General features: G+C 37.6%; 1 protein-coding gene across 3 annotated transcripts in view; it reads left to right on the top strand.

The window, feature by feature from the left end:
* LOC126092243 (rhophilin-2) overlaps positions 1-16769 on the top strand; it is a 740337-nt gene extending 723568 nt beyond the window's left edge. For 2 of the 3 annotated variants that reach the window (XM_049907752.1, XM_049907751.1), the window contains exons 5-13: positions 340-417; positions 538-662; positions 1819-2077; positions 3247-3345; positions 4561-4834; positions 5806-6000; positions 6141-6367; positions 13929-14081; positions 15477-16767. In XM_049907752.1, the coding sequence (XP_049763709.1) occupies positions 340-417; positions 538-662; positions 1819-2077; positions 3247-3345; positions 4561-4834; positions 5806-6000; positions 6141-6367; positions 13929-14081; positions 15477-15671 (1605 nt within the window). In that variant the 3' untranslated portion in view covers positions 15672-16767. Of the gene's footprint in view, positions 1-339; positions 418-537; positions 663-1818; positions 2078-3246; positions 3346-4560; positions 4835-5805; positions 6001-6140; positions 6368-13928; positions 14082-15476 lie in introns of all 3 variants that reach the window. The other variant, XM_049907750.1, reaches the window with a different exon arrangement.
* The last annotated feature ends 7155 nt before the right edge of the window (positions 16770-23924 follow it).

Genomic DNA, 23924 nt, shown 5'->3' with positions numbered 1-23924 from the left:
ACCGCAAAGATGCTTATGAATTACCTTCTACTGGACTTGCAAAATATTTGTCTTTAGTTTTCTTTTGTGCACGATTTAAATGCTTAAGAGTTCTTACTGCAAACTGACACAGCTGAGTAGGAATATCTACTTCAGTTCTTATCACCACTTGAAAATGAATCAAATAAATAAATCATTACTGCCTTCTCTTCTTACTCATTGTTCTTATCTGTTTCATAGAGTTGGTACTATACTGCAATTTTTAATGTAAATCACATATTTTTACCGAAACAATGCAATGTACAAAAACTTTCTTTCAGAGTACTACCTTGAGTATTTTTCTTTTAAACTATGTTACAGGACTTCATCTTGGAACATTATAGTGAAGATGGTTGTCAATATGAAGATGCCATTGCAGAATTTATGGACATTAGACAGGTGTGTATGACTTTCCGTTATTATATCTCTGACGAATTTACGTTTATGTTACAATTTTGAATTTTTTCTTTTTTTAATAAATTTTAAGTTGGGAATAAAACGACAGTTATTTTCCCGCAGGCAATGCGGACACCTCTCCGTGACAGCTCTGGTGTAGCTCTTTTATTCCAGTATTACAATCAGCTGTACTTCGTGGAGAGGCGATTCTTCCCACCAGACAGAAGTCTGGGTATATACTTCGAATGGTATAGTTTCCCTTTTATATTGAAATGTAATATACTTGTATTTAGAGAAGTAAGCCTTATTTTACAAATTTCTGTTACATTAACTACTAAAAATAATAAAAGGTGCAGCCATTGTAAGCAAGAATGTTAAATTATTGCCGTATAAACCACTAATGCCAATAGAGGTGGATAAAGAGTGCTATATATGAGGAAAGAAAAGGGTGGATGAATATCTATCTGACAGCAATATAAAATAAACATTAAATTTGAGTCTTCAGAACCCAACATTTCTGTCCTCATGCTAAACGGTGTAAGTATTAGACAGCCACAAAAACAAGAAATGGTATACAATTTTTCATTCAGTAGTGAACTTCGTATTATTTGTAACACAGATTAGAAAATACGCATAGCTACAATTTATATTTTATGTTCTGTTATATTTGTGGGGTCTGCAGAATGAAATATCATATCCCAGTTCTTGTTTACATGGCTACATATCATTGAATGCCTTTACTCCAAAGTGAGTTGTTACCTTTAACTCATTCCATTACTCATCTTCGATACAGTATTTTATTAATATTCCTAAGCTAGAGTGGTGTCACTAAAAGCAGTGATTTATGCAATAATTATTTTTGTCCAATGAATAGTTGTTTGACTAGATTTTTTTCCACATTATTATCTTTTTGAGAGCTACAGAAGACAGCCAGTGTTCAGTTTATTCTTTGAGTACTCTTCTTTGTTTTTAATGATGTAAACCACAGGAACATTTGCATTGGTTTACTCGCATGATAAGCACTGTAAACTGTTGCACATTTGGGAACTTCCATAGCATCTTTTCAAAATTTTAGAGTGGAGTTTTATCCTTCTAAATGCTCAAAATTATAGTTTCTAGTCAGACATTGCTGTGACATCAAAGTGAACAGTTTCAAGGCTAATTATGTTTCACCTCAACTGTTGAGGCAGCATTCACATTTGGCACTCCCCTTTGGAGAGCATGAATATTAACCTTCACTCATTGGTGATACAATTTTTCTGAAGCTTATGTTTATATATTTTATATTAGACAAGCAGTTGTGGATGTTTGTGGTTGATTATGCAGTAAGTTAATTACATGAATTCTCTGTATAAACACACATGTACTATAATTTAAATGTAACTTCTAATATGTTCACTTCAGGTACGATTCCTTGACGGGAGTGCCCAGCTGCCAGAGGACGGTGGCATTCGAGAAGGCATGTGTACTGTTCAACATTGGGGCTATATATACACAGATAGGTGCCAAGCAGGACAGGCTCACATCCAAAGGCTTAGACAGTGCCGTTGACAGCTTTTTGAGGGCAGCTGGTACATTCCGCTACATCCATGAGAATTTTACTAATGCTCCCAGCATGGATTTGGGTCCTGAAATGCTTGATATGTTGGTACAACTCATGCTGGTAAGTTGATATGTGTACTGTATGAACACTACCTTAGTCTATTTTCGGTATATCTAAACTGAAGTATGAAGTTAAGAGGAAAACTGCTGACTGATTACCAACCAATAGTGACCGTAATATAATACGTAGAAATACAGTCAGGCAAATATGTTTAATCTTGAACTCCTAGAATTTACAGTATCTTTCCAAAGCTATAAGAAGATTCAATAGAAATTTTGTCATAGAAACAATTGCAAACAAGAACAACAGGAACAAAACAGAACAGAAATTATATAGCATATAGATCATATTTTATCAGTTGGGTGACAAATGACCCAGGAACCAACAACTGTGAGAAATTGTACAAGCATATTGAAGATTTCTTTAAACATTTGTCTACTTCTGTAGATCAATCGGAAATTTAGATGTTGAGGATGAAAATTCTGACATTCCAGAAGTAACGCAATGTAAGTTTTCAAAGTTAAGGGTGGATGCTGGGAACTGTCAAGTGGAAGACACAGTTATGGGTGCAGTGAAAATGAAATAGAGGGTGATAGGGCACATAGCCACTCAATGACACTGGAAGATCTGCAAGGGCAACATAATTGCATATTACTGATTGCTGTAATTTATGGAGAAGAGTAGAGGAAGACTTTATCGAGAAGTGGAAATGAAATAGCTGATGAGGAGACATAACATTTGTCTGATTTCTGAATAGTAATTTGAAACTTCCTGGCAGATGAAAACTGAGTCCCAGTCTGGAATACGGTTTTAATATACCAGCAAGTTTCAAATCAATGCACATTCCAAAGTGAAAATTCCTCTTGTAAATATATTTTGAAGTGTGCATGTAGAAATGCAGAAACGTGTGAACAGCTTATTTTTGTATTGCATATTTAGTACTAAAATTGCAAGACTTTACAGTGTGGAGCTTTAGTTTTTATGTAGAAAACTGATGTACCAAACAAAATCACGTAGTCTACTGAATATAATACAGTTCATTTTGCATTTAAGATAAGGAAATACCCTAATAGTACCTTATTTCATTGCTGTTGTGCAATATGCAAGGAAAGTATTCTTGCTGCTAATGGATCAGTGTGCACTTTATGAATGCATTTATAGTATTGAAATATTTTGTAAAAATTATAAAGTAATGTGATATATATTTGTATAATGTAATTAATTTGCAGGCTCAGGCTCGTGAATGCTTATTTGAGAAGCTTGAGCTCCAGTCAAGAGATCGTAGAGATATAGATGTTTGCCTTGACCTCTCCCAAGAAGCAGCACAGGTAAGTTTAAAGCCTACCTAGAAACATGTTTTATCTGTGACATGTTATCTTGTACAAAGTTATCACCAGGTGTGGATCCAAGGATAGTCATGACCCCCTTCAAAGAACAATTTATATTTTTACATGTATAAATTTCCAACCTTTATAGTAAACTTATGAAGAATAACATGAAAACTAACAGTCTTCAAAATGCAAAGGAAATATACATTCTAATTATTTGCTGGGAATTAGTCCGTGTGTGTGGGATTACAGCCTGACCAGTTACAGAAAACATTCCAGCCAGCTGAATGCGTCTGTTCAGACTAACAATATGTGTTGTCTATAACAAATGTAACAGGGTCTTCCTTCCAAGAAACTTGAATAAGCAAAATAGAAAAGCAGAGTATTGTACTAATGAAGAAAAAACATGACAGAAATATGGAGTTGATGGAAACAAAAAGCATTCCACCAGTTATCCTTGTTATATCATGTAATTTAGGACATTTTCAGAGTTGTGAAAGTTTGTTGCTTTAAGAGATCTCAATCAGTTGCATTGACACAAATATTTCTCAGATTTTGAGATGGATAGTTTCCAAATGATATATTTCTCGGAAATGCAGTTTATTTCAAGTTATGTTATAGCAATTTACTAAGCACTGACATAAGCAAATTAGTAATTTGCTAGTATTATATTAATATATTTTGTTGTTATTGGTACTATTAAAGTCCTAGGCACTGGTAATACATTCAGATGGGAATAATGGTAAGTGGTATTAGGAGTTGGAGGTGTGGAGGTGGTGGCTGTTACCATTGACATGCATGATCTGCAGTGAAAGTAGCCTACTAAAGAACAACAATCAGAAAACTGTGGAGTAGGTGTTCCCCCCCCCCCCCCCCTCCCCCCTCAGCAAACATGCCAATAATAAAACTTATTTTGAAAATGGCCGTAAATCAAACTGTGAGACATTAAAGAATTGAGCTATGGATCTGCACCTGATTATCACATCTTTGTAAACATGATACAGTTGAAGTAATGTGTACCATGATTGTGCTCAGAGTTTAATTGTTTGTAAATTTTTGTTTTTATATTATTTATTGTTAATAGTATTTCTTGATTCAGTTTCTGTTTGTATCAAATTTGCCGTACTACTTCCAACAACATACACAGCTTTTCAGTCAGATTCATTTCTCCATTGTACGTGGTCTACTATTAATACTAGATTTTTGTCATTTCAGGTGTCCGATGTCTATGGCAAAGTCCACTCGCTGATATCGTGTCCACCTGTTAAGGACTATGTTCCGTACTCCTGGGTCTCTCTAATTCTTGTGAAAAGAGAACACTATTGTGCTCTATCACATTTTCATGCAGCAAAAGGCGTCCTGAGTGAGAAACTTGACTCCATAGGTGCTCGCACACGCGAGACTCTCCAGTTTTTGCATGCAGAAGGTGACACGAGGACACAACTAGACATAAGACTTCCACAGGATGATGCAGAAAGAAAACTACTTGGTAAAGACTATTTTATAATCCAGCTATTGTTATTGTTTCGATAGTATTTGGCAGAAATATTGGGTTCATCAAAGAGGATCAAGTTTTGTATTTTGTGAAACATAACTTTTATCCTGGTTTTTGTTGTACTGTTTGGAATGTTTGGTTTTACCATTTGATAAACTAAATAGTGTTCTGAACTGTTTGTTCCTGACATAGTTTTCGCCTTCAAATGATTATGTAAAAATCAGCAGAGAAATGGCTGACCAATATTCACCTTCAGGAGGTGAAATACCTAGTTCTGAACCTAGGATAACTGTTTTTTACCTTAAGCATTTCTGTCAGCAAGATTAGGTATTTCACACCCTGAAAGCAATTGGTAGGTAGCCATTCAGGCTCTCTGTTTCTTTAACATTCCTCTCAGTTAAACTTTCCAAATTATATAGTCTTAACAAAATTACGTCTTCCATTAAAGCTTTTCAACTTGCCAGTGGTCATGTGATTTAACACTTTTTATTTCATCATAGTTGAACAGCTGCATGATTTTAGTAAGTTTTGAAGTAAATTAAATTTGACACTCAGAAATACTGCAGAAACACCTTCAGTATTGAGTTACACAGTGCTGCTTCTATTTGCCACTATTACTTATGCTTTGCCCCTTTTGCAGAAATGGAGCTTAGAATAATGAGATAAGCAAGTTACATATACATGCATATTCTGCAGATAACTTTGAAGTGTCTGGCAGAAGGTAGTTCCCATTGTACCACTTGTGTGGGCTGCTTTGTGTTCCATTCATGTATGGGATGTAAAAGAATGATTACTTAAATGCCTCTTTGTATGTCGTACTTACTGTCTAATTTTTCTTCCTGTTAAGGAATATAAGTCATTGATTTTTCTCATGTTTGAAGCTAGATAATATTATCATAAAATTTGCAAACAGTTTCAACATTTTTATAAGCTGAAAACTGTACAACCCACTGATATTTTTACAGGTCGAGCTCATTTGCGTGAGGCATTACTTCTTCATGAGGAGAGTCAGAGGTTGTTCCGTATGTGCCGAGAGCTACGTGGAAAGGCAGCCCTTTCAGTTGTTCTAAAAATAAGTCACCAGAATGCACTTGAAGCGTACACTACTGCTGAAGAAGAAGATGATTTCCGGGAGCTTCTAGAACCACCTCACATTCTGCGTAAGTTATTGACTTTGTATGTTAGTGTTTTTCTGTGCGCAGAGTAATCGTAATTATTATGTCTCATATTATGTCTTGACCAAACAAAATTTTGGTGATGGCGAAATTAACTTTGTTGTAACACTACTTTCTGGTTCTAGCATCTACAAAGTTCCAACTATCCTTGACACCTCCAGACTTCTCGCAACACCGAGTGGAAGACCTGTTCCGTGGTTTGGGTCCTGTTGCCATTTTCTCTGCCAAACATCACTGGACAGCACCACGTTCTGTTCAGTTGCAGAGGCTTGGTGGTGAAGGTTTTGGCTTCAGTGTCAGAGGTGATGGACCAGTCATAATAGCTGGTGTTGACCAAGGCAGTCTAGCTGATGTAAGTGATTGTCATTAAATCTTCAAACTTATTGCTATGCCGAATGTTCATTCCGTACTGTTACAAAAGAACGAGATGGTTCCAGTTTCTCCAGTTTATAGAAATTAAAGTATATTTCAGTAGTTTTAAGGATTGTTAATAAGAAACTGCAGAACAACATATTGTCGGTTCACTTTTGATGAAGACCTCAGTTTGCGTAAAACAGCATTGTTACGGCTATTATAAATGCTATGTTACATTACGTGTTTCTTGGTGGTGAAATTAATTATGAGGTAGTCCGTTGTAGGCAGTAATTATAACTCCTCTTTGGAAAGGCAAGATAACTATCACTACTTTTGTAGCTGGTTGATGTGAAGCACAAAGCAGTCACTTAGTGACTGCACTGAGGAAGGTAGAGTTTCCCCCATACCATTTTTTTAATTTTCAGTCGTCTTCTTGCAGTTTCTGTGTGCGAGGCAAAACTTACTTCCTCCAATCCCTGAGTCAGAATCTGTAAGCACTCAAGATAATGTGAGATCACAGCACTGAATTTTTAATGTAGCAGTAATTAAAATGGAACCACAAATGTGCAGTGGACAAAATAGTAGTATGTAGTCTGATGCATATAGAAAGAAGAACCCTACTGTGGTAAAAAGTCTTGTGTGACTGGACATAACTGCACATCTTTCCTGATCATGAAATGCACAAGAGGATGAATGTAAATAGTTACAAACCAATGTCCCTGATGTCCATCGCTTGAAGGATTTACAAGTTTATTCTAAGCTCGAACACTGTTGTTTTTAGAGTAACAGAAGCGTCTCTCAAAGAATCAGCATGGGTTCAATAAAAATCTTTGTGTGAAACAAAACTCACTTTTTTCAAATGCAGTATCTTCGAAATAGTGATGGAGGTGTATATGTAGAGTCAGTTTTCCACATTAGCATTTGAAGAAGAGTTAATGTCCAATAGAACTAGAATGAAAATGTTCAAAAGAAACAAAAGTAACACCAGGAATAACATGCCAAGACTGGCATTGTTCTCAATATACGTAAAGTATTTATGTGATTAGATTGGTGGTGGTATCAGACTGTTCACTGATCATATGCTGTTGTCTACAGGAATGATTACTGCTGGGTGATGATGATGAATTGCAGTGTGTCTTGAAGAGAACTTTCACTTTTTTATTAAATATAATGAAGGGAAAGAAATGAATAGTATGAAACAACAAGATTAGTGGTAAATGTACGGCACCCCTCTAATCAGTTAAATATCTGGGATAACACTATGAAACAACATAAAGTGAGATAGTCATGTGACACCTGCAGTAGGAAAGGGAAATGGAAGACATACTTGTTGTCCATGTTCTGGGAATATGCAATGCATCTGTAAAGGAAACCTGCATGCAGGATACTAGAATGACCAGTTCTTCTGTACTGCCCTGGGTCTGGGAGTCCTTATCAACTTGACCTGACAACAGATACTAAATAAATTCAGAGATATACTGCTAGGATCATACCAGGTTACCACAGCCCCTAGGGATCTGTAATAGAGATATACAGGGAATTTAAAAGGAAATTATTAGAAGAAAGGTAACACTCCTCTCAAAAAATCCTGCTGCGTAAATTAAGCGAACTAGAATGCCAAGTAGTGCAGGAAAAATTCTGCTGCCTCAATCATGTACCTTCCATAGGGACAGTGAGAATAAGAAACGAGTCTCTTTCTCTCACTTCATATGGGAATGCATGATGATGATGATGATGATGTGTACCTTCTGCTCTTTGCTGTACAGTGCTTTATAGAGTATATATTTTGTTGAGAAAAAAATTGATTCAGTCAATTATTTATACAGTGCAGATTCTTACAAATAATAGTAGTACAATAAATGTGCTTTGAATTGTAATGATCAGGGATGTGGAAAATACTTAGAATGGATGTGATTACTATTGTATTTTTAAATTGGCACTCTGTGTTGTTTATGTTAAGTCAAACTCAGAAAATCTATTTAATGTGTGTCCTAATTTTGTGTGTCTTCTGTTATTCCTTAGTGACATTTACTATTTGTCCTTACAGAGAAAGGAATTTACATACTGTCAAGGTATCAATAATTAGTACAAAGAGTTTCTCACAATTCATATTACTGGCTTCTAAATGTTGTAAAGGGGACTCAGCAGATAAAGTGAATGTAAAATAAAATAAGTCGGTCACTTTCAAATCTCCTGCTTCACACTATGCACACAGCAGAGACCTGTGTGCTCTACATGAGCCAATGGTATGGGCATTATTTTGGGTATTCGTTGTCAGGTTCTCTTCTAAGATGTCTTCTAAGGTGACAATGCAGCTTGTCCATGGAGCAGCACAGTCAACCCTCCTAATAGGGAATGTACCAGTTTATGACAGTGACTCCTATAGTTGAACGAAAATGGTATGTGATATCATAATTACAACAGGGACTGATGACAGCAACCTTTCCTCATTTTTTGCATGCTGTGAAGTGGGAGGTTTCAAAGTGATTTGATCTTGAAATTAATTTTATATCCAAATGATACTTTCCTGGGAGACTGAAATAAGAATTGAAAAATTCCCTTTCACTAAGGCCACAGATCAAATATACTGTATTCAAAACTGTATAAGTAAATGCAAATTAGTCCTGTGTGTTTTGGGAGCTGGTTGATAACCATGAGTTTGAAAACACAAGTAATAAAACAGTTCTTTATTCTTTATTAATAAGAAGCATATGGAGTTTAAAAATCTGATGTAGTATCCAGCACAATATTTGCTGTAAAGTAGTGAGTGCCATTGTGCCTTTGGAGGTGAGAAGGATTGTCAATCATGTGTTGCCATGCCATTGGTCTCTTCCTACAACAAGCTATCCAAGTAAATCAGTGATTTTACATGTTTTAATCACATTAAATTCACAGTGCAGATCAATTACATAGCAATAATATTGTGCCAGAGTTGAGGGACAAATTTACTAAACAGCTGCTACTCTTTTCTTATGTTTCTCTCACTAAACACTTTCCTGCTTAATATACTCAAAAGAGAAAGTATTTTGTTGATTCATTTGTTTGTTCAGCTATTTGATGTATTTCAACTGATATCTTACATCATTACATATAGGCCTTGACTTACTGATTGTATAATGACAATTACATAGTGTATTCTGACCGATGACCTCGTAGTTTGGTCTCTTCCCCCAAAACAACCACAACATAGTGTATTCTACAATTCCATGCATATATAGTGCAGACTACGGCGTAATCATATATGATATTTTACAGCATATGCAGTATTTCTTCACAGTACATGACTAATTCCGTTACGTTTAAATTTATATACATACATATGTTGTTTACCAAAATTGTGTTGACATTATAGATACAAATAACATAAAGTAAAACATCTTGAAGACTTAATAATGCTAATAATATTGACTAGCTTCCATAGTGGTAGGTTAATTTACTGGTAATGCTGTTATTTGCTCTGTCCATGTTAACCTACCCTCAGGATAGAGATCCAGAAACTTTACACAAGGTACTTGCTCAAGTTTGTTCTCCTTTATTTTTATCACTATGTCACTGTTATTTTGGTAAGTTGTTTTTAAAGCTCATGATGTGTGGGTAATGGATTTAAAAAAAAATCAATATTGGCATATTACTTCTAAACCAGTAATCTAGTCTAATGTCATACGTCATACACTTCCTTCAGCTGCATTTGTAGATGCTTCTAGATCCACCCCCTTAATTACAATATTTGTGTCATCTGCAAATAGTATGGATTTCTGTTGGATTTCATCAGTAAGGTCATTAATATATACCAAGAACAGTACAGTGTGTAAACTTTTAGATCGCAGACCTCTCCCTAGTCCTGAATCGGTAGAAGTCGGTAAACGTTGGGAGGCTTCGGTAGGCACGCAGTTTCGACTGCTGCCAACGTTACGCAGCTGACTGTGTTGTACAAGGTAGCCATTGTCGTCTGCTTCGTTATTGTTTTGCGCTGTACTATTCTGCGAGTTTTTATTGTGCAGTTGTGCCAAACATTATCAAAATGAGTGAAGAGGCAGTTGCTGGCCCATCTCAGGGTTTTTTTTTTTTTTTACGAATACGCCTGTGGTTTTATATACTTTTTTTTTTTAACACGTTTGCGAATAGTGTTAGTAGTGAAGAAATAATAGAACAAAACGTCATGCCTGACGCGGCACTTTTTCACGCATCTCGATGTTTACCACGTCATATCTCCTGAATTATATGTCGTAAAGAGACATAAATTTGCTGGCGCATTTACTGATATATGTGGATACTGTATGCAAAATATGTTGCGGTTAGAGTTAATAGTAATGAAATAATACATTAAAATGTCATGCCTACTGCGGCAGAGTTACGGTATGTACTGAGAAAATGTAGTTTCGACAACCTTTTTTTCCTTTCATTATTTTGTGGGGGGTGTAAGCGAGAAAAATGTTCGTAAAGGTTTGAAATTGTATGTAACGTTTGTTGCTAGTCTCTAAGTGCTCTAATTCTCAAATAGTGGATGCGTAAATCTGGGTATTTTCCCGCGGTGGCATCTCATTGTTTATGACGTCATATCTCCTCAAGAATGTGTCTTATTTCTCTTTTTTTTCGGCTAGGAACCTTTGTGGGCATACTGAGAACAAATCACCAAAATTTCATCGCAATCGGATGAATGGTTTGGGAACGCACAGAGGGCAGACATACATACATTCATTTTTATACATAGAGATTGACAGTTAAGTTATACTTCATGACCTGTTAAAGTATCTTTAAATTTTATAATCCATAGTTTAACATTGCGGGGAATGAAATAAAATGAAAAAAAATTGCAAGCAGTGGGAATCGAACCCAGATCCGGTGCAGGACAAGCCTTTACCTAACCAATTGCGCTACGCATGCTATAGTGACCTAACTGTTGAAACATTGTCCATTACTCTTTTCGGGCATTTGGAGAACAACTCACCAAAGTTTCATTGCAATCGGATGAATGGTTTGTGAGCGTACAGTAGACCTTGTTTGGTAAGTCTCATCATCTTTCTTTCTTTATATATATATATATATATATATATATATATATATATATATATATATATATATATATATATATATATACGGTTATAATAGAAGGAAACATTCCACGAAGGAAAAATATATTTAAAAACAAAGATGATGTGACTTACCAAACGAAAGTGCTGGCAGGTCGACAGACACACAAACAAACACAAACATACACACAAAATCCAAGCTTTCGCAACCAACGGTTGCCTCGTCAGGAAAGAGGGAAGGAGAAGGAAAGACAAAAGGATATGGGTTTTAAGGGAGAGGGTAAGGAGTCATTCCAATCCCGGGAGCGGAAAGACTTACCTTAGGGGGAAAAAAGGACAGGTATACACTCGCACACACACACATATCCATCCACACATACACAGACACAAGCAGACACGGGATTGGAATGACTCCTTACCCTCTCCCTTAAAACCCATATCCTTTTGTCTTTCCTTCTCCTTCCCTCTTTCCTGACGAGGCAACCGTTGGTTGCGAAAGCTTGGATTTTGTGTGTATGTTTGTGTTTGTTTGTGTGTCTGTCGACCTGCCAGCACTTTCGTTTGGTAAGTCACATCATCTTTGTTTTTAAATATATATATATATATATATATATGTGGAGGCACCAGCAGCCCAGCCAGGCCGCCGCCGGCACCGGCGCGCCGCAGCGCAAGAAGCCGGCGCCCGCCCTGCAATGCCCCCTGTCATTGCATATTCCACCCGCCTTATATCTTCCCCATGTCTGACTCACTACCCTAAATGACACTGCGGTCGACGTGCTTCCTACTATATATATATATCAAAAAAACAAAGATGATGTGACTTACCAAATGAAAGTGCTGGCAGGTCGACAGACACACAAACATACACACAAAATTCAAGCTTTCGCAACAAACTGTTGCCTCATCAGGAAAGAGGGAAGGAGAGGGAAAGACGAAAGGATGTGGGTTTTAAGGGAGAGGGTAAGGAGTCATTCCAGTCCCGGGAGCGGAAAGACTTACCTTAGGGGGAAAAAAGGACGGGTATACACTCGCTCGCGCGCGCGCGCGCGCACACACACGCACACGCACACGCACACGCACACGCACACGCACACGCACACACATCCATCCACACATATACAGACACAAGCAGACATATTTAAAGACAAAGAGTTTGGCCAAACTCTTTGTCTTTAAATATGTCTGCTTGTGTCTGTATATGTGTGGATGGATATGTGTGTGTGTGCGAGTGTATACCCGTCCTTTTTTCCCCATAAGGTAAGTCTTTCCGCTCCCGGGACTGGAATGACTCCTTACCCTCTCCCTTAAAACCCACATCCTTTCGTCTTTCCCTCTCCTTCCCTCTTTCCTGATGAGGCAACAGTTTGTTGCGAAAGCTTGAATTTTGTGTGTATGTTTGTGTTTGTTTGTGTGTCTATCGACCTGCCAGCGCTTTTGTTTGGTAAGTCTCATCATCTTTCTCTATATATATATATATATATAACGATTTCAGTTTTGTTTAGGAACAACATTTCAAGCGAGTTTTACTTCCAAGCCTTTCGTCTGCTTTCGTGTAAGCATGACGCGCAATTTGTAGTGCCAGCACTGCAACTGGTAGGCGTGCTTTGTCCCCCCCCCCCCCCTCCCTCCCCAATGGCTCCTCTCCCCTCGCCAGCCAATGCTTGCTTCCTCCTCTCCCCGCGCTCCCCTCACAACTCTGCCGTCTTACAGTTAACACACTGTAGCCTTAGGACACTTCCCTCAGGCACACAGTCCAAGATCTTCCCCATATCTGGATAGTATTTATTACCACCCTGCTGCTCTGGCATTTCTACTTTTTGATATCTCATTCTAGTATAATACACCTAATTTCTAGTTCTTGATATTTCACCAGCAGTTTATCATAAATATTAGATATTGTGTTCCACTATTTATTGTTTCAGAGGTGCAGTGTATTCCTCTGTTTATAGCATGTTGTTTACTTTGAATTCCATAGAGTGTACAATGTCTTCACTTCAAAGAATGAAAAAGGTTCGTCTTTGTATGATGTGACATATGGTGTAATGCATGTACTGGCTGTAGTATTGCTAAGTATCCAGAAGCTCCATTTGAAATGTCTTCATGTAAGATACTCTTATACATAACAGATCTTATGTTCTTTAACTGAAATCTGAGGATGATACTCAAATTATCAGCATGCAAATGTAAAGTCTTAACTGCTGAAAAGAATGATGGATATTATTGTACATCAGGTTAGGCAGTCGCTCAGTTGCTTCTTTTAAGTCAGTGTTACACATTAACCAAAACTATATTTATAAGAATTTTAATGTAGCTTATATGATAACATTATTAGTATGTAATACACCAAAGAAAATGCTGCTCATAATTGTAGGTAGATTTGCATTGCTTGGATGTTTTAGCTTGTAGGTAAAGATTTGTGAATCAATGTTATACACAATGGCCGAAAAATTGTTAAACCATCTTGTGTGCTATGCTTTGACACTTATGATTACCTGCATAATTTAAGCTTACCTTCTATTTGATTTGCAGTTTGGTGGAATGAAGGAAGGGGACTTCATTGTGGCAATTGCTGATCGGGATGTTAAATGGTCCCCGCATGAAGAAGTGGTAAAACTCATAAAGCAGGCTGGTGATACTTTGAGCCTCAAGCTAGTCACACCAATGGACAGAAATTACTTAAAGGTATAATATAATTAATAATAAAAATGTCGCCCAGTCAGACACTTCTCTCCTTTGTATATGCTTTGTGTTGTTGATTGATTGTAAATGTTTGACCTACGATAGTGAGTTGTAAAAACATTCTCATCACTAGTTTTGACTTGGAAGGACTTACCAGTGATGGCATGACATTTCTGATCACCAGACCTCATGACAGTGTCATTGAATAAATTTCATAACTTTCGACAATGTCTCTTGGAGTTACCCAGTGTGAGACTGGGTATATTTGTTACACTTGGCGACTATGTAGCTGTTTATTGATTTTATTACTACTGCTAGTGGTGGTGGTGGTGGTGGTGGTGGTGGTGGGTGGTGGTGGTGGTGGTGGTGGTGGTCTTCTCTAGCCCATCTCAATTATCAACAATGCAAACTAATTCTACATAGTGCTTGGCTCATCAGTAGCATTATACAGTTACACAACTGATAGGGAGGATATAAAAGTTGCTGGTGTTGTGCTCAGTCGAATGGTTTATAGCAGACCACCAGAAATTAACATATAAACGATGTCATGGTTTCTGATTTTAATTTTCATATCCACCTCTGTTATACTCACTGTTGTCTTCTCATTGAGCAACACTGTGATTTGGTAATTACTGTAATGAGGGCGTTCTTTTTTCCCTGCAAATGTAAAGAAGAGAAATACAATATGTTACACGTGTATTTATATATCTCAGAAATAGTTCATTTTCACATGGAGTCATATTCGAGGTAATATTTGTTACTTGCCCTCTACATACCCCAATGAAGGCAAATTTAGTCACTCTAGTTCTGTGTGTGTGCGTGCGTGCGCGCACACTAGTCTGTGTGAGATATAATTTAAGGATACTTAATTAGCTACAGGAACAAAGTTTTTGCATCCCATGCCTGAATATTGTTGGCTAGATTAGATCATGATACATTGCTGAATACTTTGGTGAATTGAGTTTGATTACTAACAATAGCTTGAAACAGGCTTTTTCAGCAGTATATTGTTATGACCAGTGTGGTCGTTTTTGCGTCTCTTGGTATTTCTCTGCCATAGTTGATGTTTTAGAGGACCTCATGCTCCCCGCAGACTTGCTACAATCAAGGCAGCCATTTCTCATATGATGTTGGAAGACATTTTACACTGCTGTGTCATCACTTTGTGCGTAAAAGTTTTTCTGCGTTTCCTGTGATTGATAATGTTTTTGCGTATTTGTAACTTTCTCCTCAGGTGGTATCTCTGCCCATATATTATATGCATCTGACACTGGAAGAGGATCATTTAAATGTCAATAATTTACAATTGTGGATTGCTCATGTTTATCTCTGTAGACTCTCTGAAGAAATGTTAACATTATGATATGAGACATTCTGGTATTTGCTTTCTGATTGCAGCAGCCAAAGGGTGGACCAAAAGGCTCAGTATCAAATAGCAGCTCAAGTTCTGGCGTATCTAGTGGGCAACCTAGTCCTGCAGGAACTGTCGCTGGACACTCTCATAAAAAACTCACGTGGAATCCTTTCAAGAGAGCTTCAGGTCACAGAGACTCAAAGGAGCAGGGTTATGAAGCCAATGTTATTCTCAGATGAATTTAATTACAATTTCAAGATGATCTGATAAATGTTGTAGGGAAGCGAGTAAAGCAAAATCAAGATCTTAAATATGGACATAGACACATGTTCAATTTGCTTCTTTTCAATTCTGTAATCCATTTACAAAAGAGAAGGAATGTCACAGTGCCTATTTTTTCATTAGTTAAACAAACTGGTTTTGTGTTTCATCCCTTTTTCTGCATCCTGAGAAAGTGTGTGTGGACTATTTCTGTTTTGTTTTGGGAAGTGCACATGTTGAAACTCTTGTAACCATGCAGGTATTGTGATTTAAATTGCTTACTCAGTTAGTGTAAACCTTCCCAAATTAGTGTAATGCACTCTCAAATATGCAACCTTGCGTAGGTGGTGCAACTTCCCAAAGTTACCGTTTTGAGTTAAGATATTCTAAATGAAAATCATTGTGTTGTTTATCATTGACTTAAGATATTTGTATCTTATAAATATTTAATTGATAAATACTTTTTTCATTTCAGTGTGAGTAGAAACACTGAACAGTGAAACTCAAATACAAGAATATATTGTGCATGTACAGACTATTAGGACCCAGGCATATTGTAGTTGAAACAGTGTTGCTGCAATTTAATGTTGTATATAAGACAACTGACGCAAAAGTCTGTGAATACAAAGACGTTACAGTTGTGAATATAGCTGATGGACTGTACTATAAACAATAATTTCAAGTTGTTGAGATTTTATCGAGTTGCATGTTGCAATACTGTTGTAATGATGTCATATAATTCGATGTTCTGTACATTGCAAGAAGAAGACTGAAGTTGTATGGATTTACATGTAGAAAGGAAAGCACTGCTGTGCCAAGTGTAAAAATAAATTCTCCCACTTTATACTCTGTTGTATACATATATTTTTCATGTAGTTTTAAAATTCTTACTTGTACTGCTATCTGAAATGTAATTTAAAACTTTTATTAATTAGTTTTATTGTTGACAGAAATCTATTATAAAAAATCCAAACATTTAGTGGCAGATATCTGTTGACATGTCAATATCAGTTTTATTTACTATGTATCAGTACAAAAGTTTCAAATTTGAAGATGTTTTATTACCTCTGTTAATGGTAAATACATATTTACAGATGTATTAAATGTATGTTTTCTTTGTAACATCACAATACAGTGTGAACTATCCTAATTAATCATTCCAAAGTATCCTTTTTTCCTTTTTGACATAATAAGTGCTTCTGAAGAAAGGACACGATAACATTATCATTATATTAAGTACAGCTCCTTGATGGCCTGTTGGTAAGTGTAACTTTTTTCAACCAGATACAACTGTTCTGTTTTTCTGTGCTGCACATTCTGATGGTGAAGATTTCGGACAGTATAAGGAAAACACAGGGTTAAAATCACAATCCTGTCATCCAGATTTAGGTTTCTTGTGGTTTCTCTAAATCACATCAGATGACTGCCATGTCAAGTTTCCTTCTTTCTTTTTAAATATACTCCACAGCATGTTCTGTTCCCTAACTGTGTAATTGCTCATCTCATTTGAGAGTTCTATCAACAAAATATAACTAACCTTCCTTGCATTAATTTCATTCATTATAAATTAATTCTTTTCAAAAGCTTGTTATGAGAAATAGAATATTTTCAGTTTGAAACTCCTGCCACTCTCCCCCCCACCCCCTCTCCTGCCCGTACCTCTCCCTCTCCTCTCCCCCCCCCTTCCTTCCCTCTCTCCCTCACCCCACAGTTCATCTGACATGCTCTGCCCACCCCCCACCACCTCTGGTTGGTACAGCTCGTTTTCACAGATTTTATTCTCATTTTCAAGTGCTATGGTAGTGCGCGTGTGTTCACTCAGTGGAATGCATGTTCAGTTATAACTGTCTGAATTAAGCCACAAGCTCTATGGCACCTTGTGAAGTGAAGGAAGTGCTTATTAGGGGTAATTAAGTTGGTGCCACATTGTTAAACTTGTTTCTTTGCTGCTTCTCACTTCATTCTTCTTCACCTACTCCACCCAACACACATCCTCCCTCCAGACAATTGCTTCTACACCTATTATTTTTAACTGACAGCAAAGTGCAAAATACCTTCATTCTCTGATCTTTATCCTTGACAGTGTGACTTTCAGTAAATGTTATTAATTTCATTGTTTATTGGTCACTTGAAGCTAGTTCCCCATTGCTACAGGAGCTGGGCTTATTGTATTTACCTGACTAGAAGGTGAGTGTTTTTTTTTTTTTTTTTTTTTTGTTTTTTTTTTGTTTTTTTTTTTTTTTTTTTTTTAGCTTTGGTTTCTGAGGTTGAGTTTCTTACATTGTATAATAGCTCCATATAGAGACACTGTTACATTCACAGATGAAGCTTTGGTAGTTGAGGTCACATCCAGATTTAATTGGACAATTTCAGAAGGTGGGAAGGGTTGCAGTGGCACCAACATGGCTGAGTGTGGGGAGGGTAAGGGCAAACGGGCAGCAAATTTTGTCATGCTGGCAACCATTGCAATGTATCCTGCGTACCTTGCTTATGAACACCTGCCACTTTTAAACTGCAGTTTGCCTGAATCTGAATGCAATTGATCTGACTTTAAAAATGGACAAATACTCGACAATAGTATACATTTCTACTAGATTCTTTAATTCTAACATAAAGTTTTTCTCCCAGAGCACCTAAAACATGGCATTAAAAAAAAACAAGAGATTCAATAACGGCACTAGACCAGCTACAGCTCAACAGCACTGTTGATTTTCAAGGTTGGCAACAAATTGTGAAGTACACTGTTAGCCCAAAGTCACACCATTTATGCCGCTTTAGCACCAAGGGACCACAGTGAACTCTAGTGTTCATGAGCATGTATGCCACTCATGATTTGCGAAATCCCTTATACCTGCAATCAGATAAGGTACCCGGAACTGCTTTGCACCTGGACTCTTTGATTTGCAGACACAGAGGCAAACACCATTCAGCAATTAACTTGCATAGCACTGAGATACTGACAATGTAGTAAGAACAAATAGTGTACATACGAATTTTTGGAAATTCACAATCACAGAGTATAGTATAAAACTTCATGCAAATCTTTTTTCTTTAATTGTGTTACCTTTCACATATCATATACAGTATGATTCTTATTAATGCATAAAAAATTCCAAAGCAATATAGATCATGGTGAGACAGGTAATTTAATATAAGACACATGGGGTCACAAGTGTTGGGAAATACCCCAAAGGTGGGTGACAACTGTTGAACATGACGTCACAAGATGACATACCTCACTGCACGTGCAGCAGTGGAGCCTATCAGTCTGTCACACCTGATCATCCCGACTCAAGTCAAGTATTCACGTCGGTGTGGCTCCAAACCTACAAGCACAACTTTAGTGCATGGGCCTCTGGGTTCGAGTCTTTGATCTGGCAGACAGTGTCTTTTTGCACGGTGTTAAACAATTGTGTGTTTCCATTGAGGTAAGATGTTTTATTTACTGTCTCACGGTCACTGCAGGTTAATTTACAAAGTACAGTATAACAAGAACCTACTGTATTGCAAGTAAATAAGTATAAGTTTCCGAAATGGGTTGAGGACAATCAATAATTTTGTAACTTCTACGTTTATGATGGATCACATTTACAAAAAAGTTTTTGAAAACAGAATAGCATAACAGAGTAATGTGTTGCACTGCCCCCTACCATTGAGGGTAATATCGACAAGCCCATTTGCTGCACGTGCGGTGAGGTTTGTCATCCGGTTACGTCATGTGTTCAGCATTTGCTATCCATTTTTGGGGTATTTCCCAACATTTGTGACCCCATGTGTGTCATTGAATTACTTGTTCAGCATCATTTACATTGCTGTGGGAGTTTTTAAACATCAGTAAGCATCACCTTCTGCCATGAATCCAAACAATAGCCTTCACACCATATTTTGTTGAAGAGTTGTGGGAGGACTTTTTGTGCCTCCATGTTTAGGTGTCATAGCCTGCTGTATTGAATTCTCTTTGGCCATGGAACAGTGTCACACACAGCAGTTAGTGCAGACTGTAGTTCCCACATAGAGAAGGGGCAGTTATTTTGCCCTGAGTTATTAGACAAGAAGCTTATTCTGTGTTTTTCTCCATGTGCTCCCTATGTTGGCAGAACTGATTTATGTAATAGATGAAGGTCAAAACACAAGTGCATGAACTTTTATTTCCTGATATCTTCTCAATTGATTCCCATACCTTTGTTGCTGGTGTGAAGCAGCTTACAGATGTTAAAAACTCTCTCCATGATCTCTGTTTTCTCCCCCTGATCTCTGTTTTCTCCCCCTGATGATTCATCAAGTTTTAGCCCTTGCCTTCCGAAAGGCTATAGAGATTGGCTCCATTGTGCTTGTTCCTGAACCTAAGTAATGCAGTTCACCTATTTTTAACTGCTAACTGACATTCCTTGTTCCACAAAGGTTTAGCTTTTCTTCTAGCTTGGTTAGAAGATGACCATAGTAAATGACATTTGTGGTGTGATCCACTCGGTCCTTGGTATGGACACAGGGTTGGGATTTTGTGTAACTGTGGAAAAAAAGTGCAGGAGGAAAAAAATCTCTAAATACAAACACAGTGCAGTGAGGTGCAATAGACAAACATCTGTTTTAAGAATGCAGTCTATAAAAATGATCACAAGATAACACAAATAATTACTGATTTTCAGTAATTTTATTATGTTGTTTTTTGAGAATGGGGACAAGCAAATAAACCACCATTACAGATTCATACAGTTTTTCAAAAAGAAGAAACAATAGAATAGAGACAAATTTTTCTGCCAGTTACACTAGTTTGCAGTGATTAAAATATAATCAGAACAAGAGTATATTTTAATAACAGTATTTCTCAAAGGCTACATGCACAGTAAAGCTTCCAAAATGAATTTTTTACTGTGCAACAGTATATACATTATTGTGAATATTCCTGCTTGATTTAAATTGTGAGTCTAATTGGTACATGATTAGGAACCTTGCTTTTTCAGGGAAAAGGTTTCATGGGGCAAGGCTGTAGGTGAAGCCAAAAATGCATTCTTCCTAATATCTGAAAACACTGGGAGAGCAAATGTTGTATCAAAAGTGGATCCACTAGCTTAACTTAGGTAGGCATTGCATACTACACAACCAAACATCAGTTTTGGTAACTAATCTGCTAGAGAGATCATAATAATCGTTATGTTGCTGAAAAAATGACCACCTGGCTATGATGGAATTGTTGATGGTGTTAGGACAGCAACCAGCCACAAATTTACTTTGAGTTCCTTTATTCAAAGGAAACCGTTACCGATTTCGAATCATTGCAATTCATCATCAGACGGTTTACATGCTTTCTTTCTGACATTTGGTGTGTTTTTATAGATTAATTGTCAGAAAGAAAGCATGTAAACCGTCTGATGATGAATCACGATTCGAAACCGGTAACAGTTTCCTTTGAATAAAGGACTCGAAGTAAATTTGTGGCTGGTTGCTGTCCTAACACCATCAACATTTGTCTTCAAAAACAGCCACGGTCTCCAACATGTCATCATATGACAAAATTGCATATGATGGAATTTCTACTGAAGCACAAAAATCCTGTGATGAATAGGTATTGTCCCAGTGAGTTACCTTTGTAATCAGGCAATGAGTTAAGAAAGACAGAGACACTGGGTAGAACTACAGGTTCCGGCTGATAGTGATTGAGGGAACTTTGATAGCACAATGGGACAGAATGACCTCCTCAATGCCAACCAACATGGATTTTGAAAACATCAGTCATTTGAAACCCAACTCGCACTTTTCTCTCATGACATACTGAAAGCTTTGGATCAAGGCAATTGGGTAGATGCTGTATTTCTTGATTTCTGAAAAGCATTTGACTCATTACCATACCTACACTTATTGTCATACGATCACATGGGGTATCAAATGATATTTGTGACTGGATTGAGGACTTTTTAGCAGGAAGGACACAGCATGTTATGTTGGATGGAGAGTTGTCGTTAGATGAAGAAGTTACTTAAGGTATGCCCCCGTGAAATGTGTTGGCACCCTTGCCATTCACATTGTAAATTAATGACCTTGCAGGCAATATTAATAGTAAAATCAGGCTTTTTGCAGGTGATGCAGTTAACTATAATGAAACACAAGCTGAAAGAAGCTGCATAAATATTCATTCAGATCTTGATAAGATTTCAAAGTGGTACAAAGATTGGCAGTGTGCTTTAAATGTTCAGAAATGTAAAATTGTGCACTTCACAAAATGGAAAGAAAGGTTTCTTGTGCCTGTAACATCAATGAATCACTGTTGGAATTGGCCAGCTCATACAGATACCTGGGTGTAACAATTTGTAGGGATGTTAGATGGAATGATTACATAGTTTCAGATGTGGGTAAAGCAGGTGGTAGACTTCAGTTTATTGGTAGAATACTGAGGAAGTGCAATCAATTTGTGTGTGGACCTGTACCAGACAGGACTAGTGGGGGATATTGAATGTATACAGAGCAGGGCAGCATGAATTGTCACAGGTTTGTTTCATCTTTGGTAGAGTGTCACAGAGACACTGAAGGTAACTGAACTGGAAGACCCTTGAAGGTAGACGTAAACTATCCCAAGAAAGTCTTTGAAGAATTGGCTTTAACTGATAACTCTAAGAATATATTACAACCCCCTGTGTATTGCTCACATAGGGCTCATGAGGATAAGATTAGAATAATTATTGCATGCACGGAGGCATTCAATCAATCATTCTTCACATGCACAATACGTGAATGGAACAGGAAGAAACCCTAATAACTGTTACAATGGGACATACCCTCTGCTATGCACCTCACCGAGATTTGCAGGGTATAGATGTAGATGTGGATGTAGACATCACAGACATCCTGCATCCTCATGTATTACATCTCATGCGACAGCATCATGGTGCCACTTTTCAGCAGGACAATGTTCGTCCACACTGTCTTCGTGACGCTGAAGCATTCCCATGGCAAGATACCCATATCTGCACCCAGTAGGACAGATATCAGGATATCAACTCCATTCCAGTGCCAGTATTCATAATATCAAGAACCAGTTGGAGCATTAGTAGGCCACTTTACCTCAGGAAAGGATATGATGTTCTCGACACATTTCCCAGCCAAAACAGGGCATGCATCCAGGGCAGAGGGAGTGCAACATCATACTGATAAGTGGGTACATACTACCAAGTTCATTGTAAATTGGATTTGATTTTGAAACCACTGCCATAACTTTACATACTCTTTCACCCAATGAAGTTTCATTTCATTTTCTCCTCTCCTTCCAGGTGCTTCACTTATTTTTTAAGGCAGTATACATATAAATGTCTCCACTCACATTAATGTGACCACCTGTCAAAAGCTATAATAAACAGCTTTTGCAGTATGGACCACTGCAGAATGTGCAGACAGAGAGTAAATGAGGTTCTGGAAAGTACTGACCCCAGTGCCGTGGCCAGGTGCAGCTGCACTAGTTTTCTCGGTTGAGGATCCATGACATGAACAACCTAATCGAGGTGGTCCACAGATACTTGATTAGGTTTAAATCCAAGGAATGTGTGGACAGGGGAGAATAACAAACTTATCCTGGTGTTCTACAAACCAAACAAATGCACTGCTGGTAGATGCTATCGTGCCAAGTAAAATCAGACTGCATGTAGGGAGGGACATGATTCCAAAGGATGGATGGATACTTGTGTTGATCCACTGTGCCTTCCAGAATCACAAGACCACTCATGAATGCCACAAAAACATTCCCTCACCATAATACAACCTGTCACCTGGATCCTTCTGATGATTGTTGCAGTGTGTTTGGTTTTAGACATTTCATGCCATACATGCAAATAGCCATCTGTCCAATGGCGCATAAAACATGATTCATCTGAAAAGGCCACCCCTCATCACTCAGTGGACACCCAGTTGCGGTACTGCCAAGCATATTCCAGTTTTCATCACTGATGGATAGCAGTCAGCATGGTTGCATGAACCAGGCATCTGCCATGGAGGCCAATATGCAGCAACATTTGCTGGATCTTCATTGAGGAGACATTGTTGGTAGCCCCTTGGTTCACCTAGGTTATTAGTTACTCAGTGGTTGCATGTCTATTCACCAGAACACATATCCACAGCCGTTGTTCACCCATTTGATCTATGGCCCCTGGTGCACCACAACTGCCTTGGCACCAGTTTCGGATAGTGCCATTTTGCCATGCGTGGTGTACTTTAACCATAGCATGACAGCCACTGACACTTTTACA

Source organism: Schistocerca cancellata, chromosome 7, assembly GCF_023864275.1.
Source record: "Schistocerca cancellata isolate TAMUIC-IGC-003103 chromosome 7, iqSchCanc2.1, whole genome shotgun sequence".
Lineage (NCBI taxonomy): Eukaryota > Metazoa > Arthropoda > Insecta > Orthoptera > Acrididae > Schistocerca > Schistocerca cancellata.
Note: the sequence above shows the minus strand (reverse complement) of the source record. Positions and strands in the feature narration are given on the sequence as shown.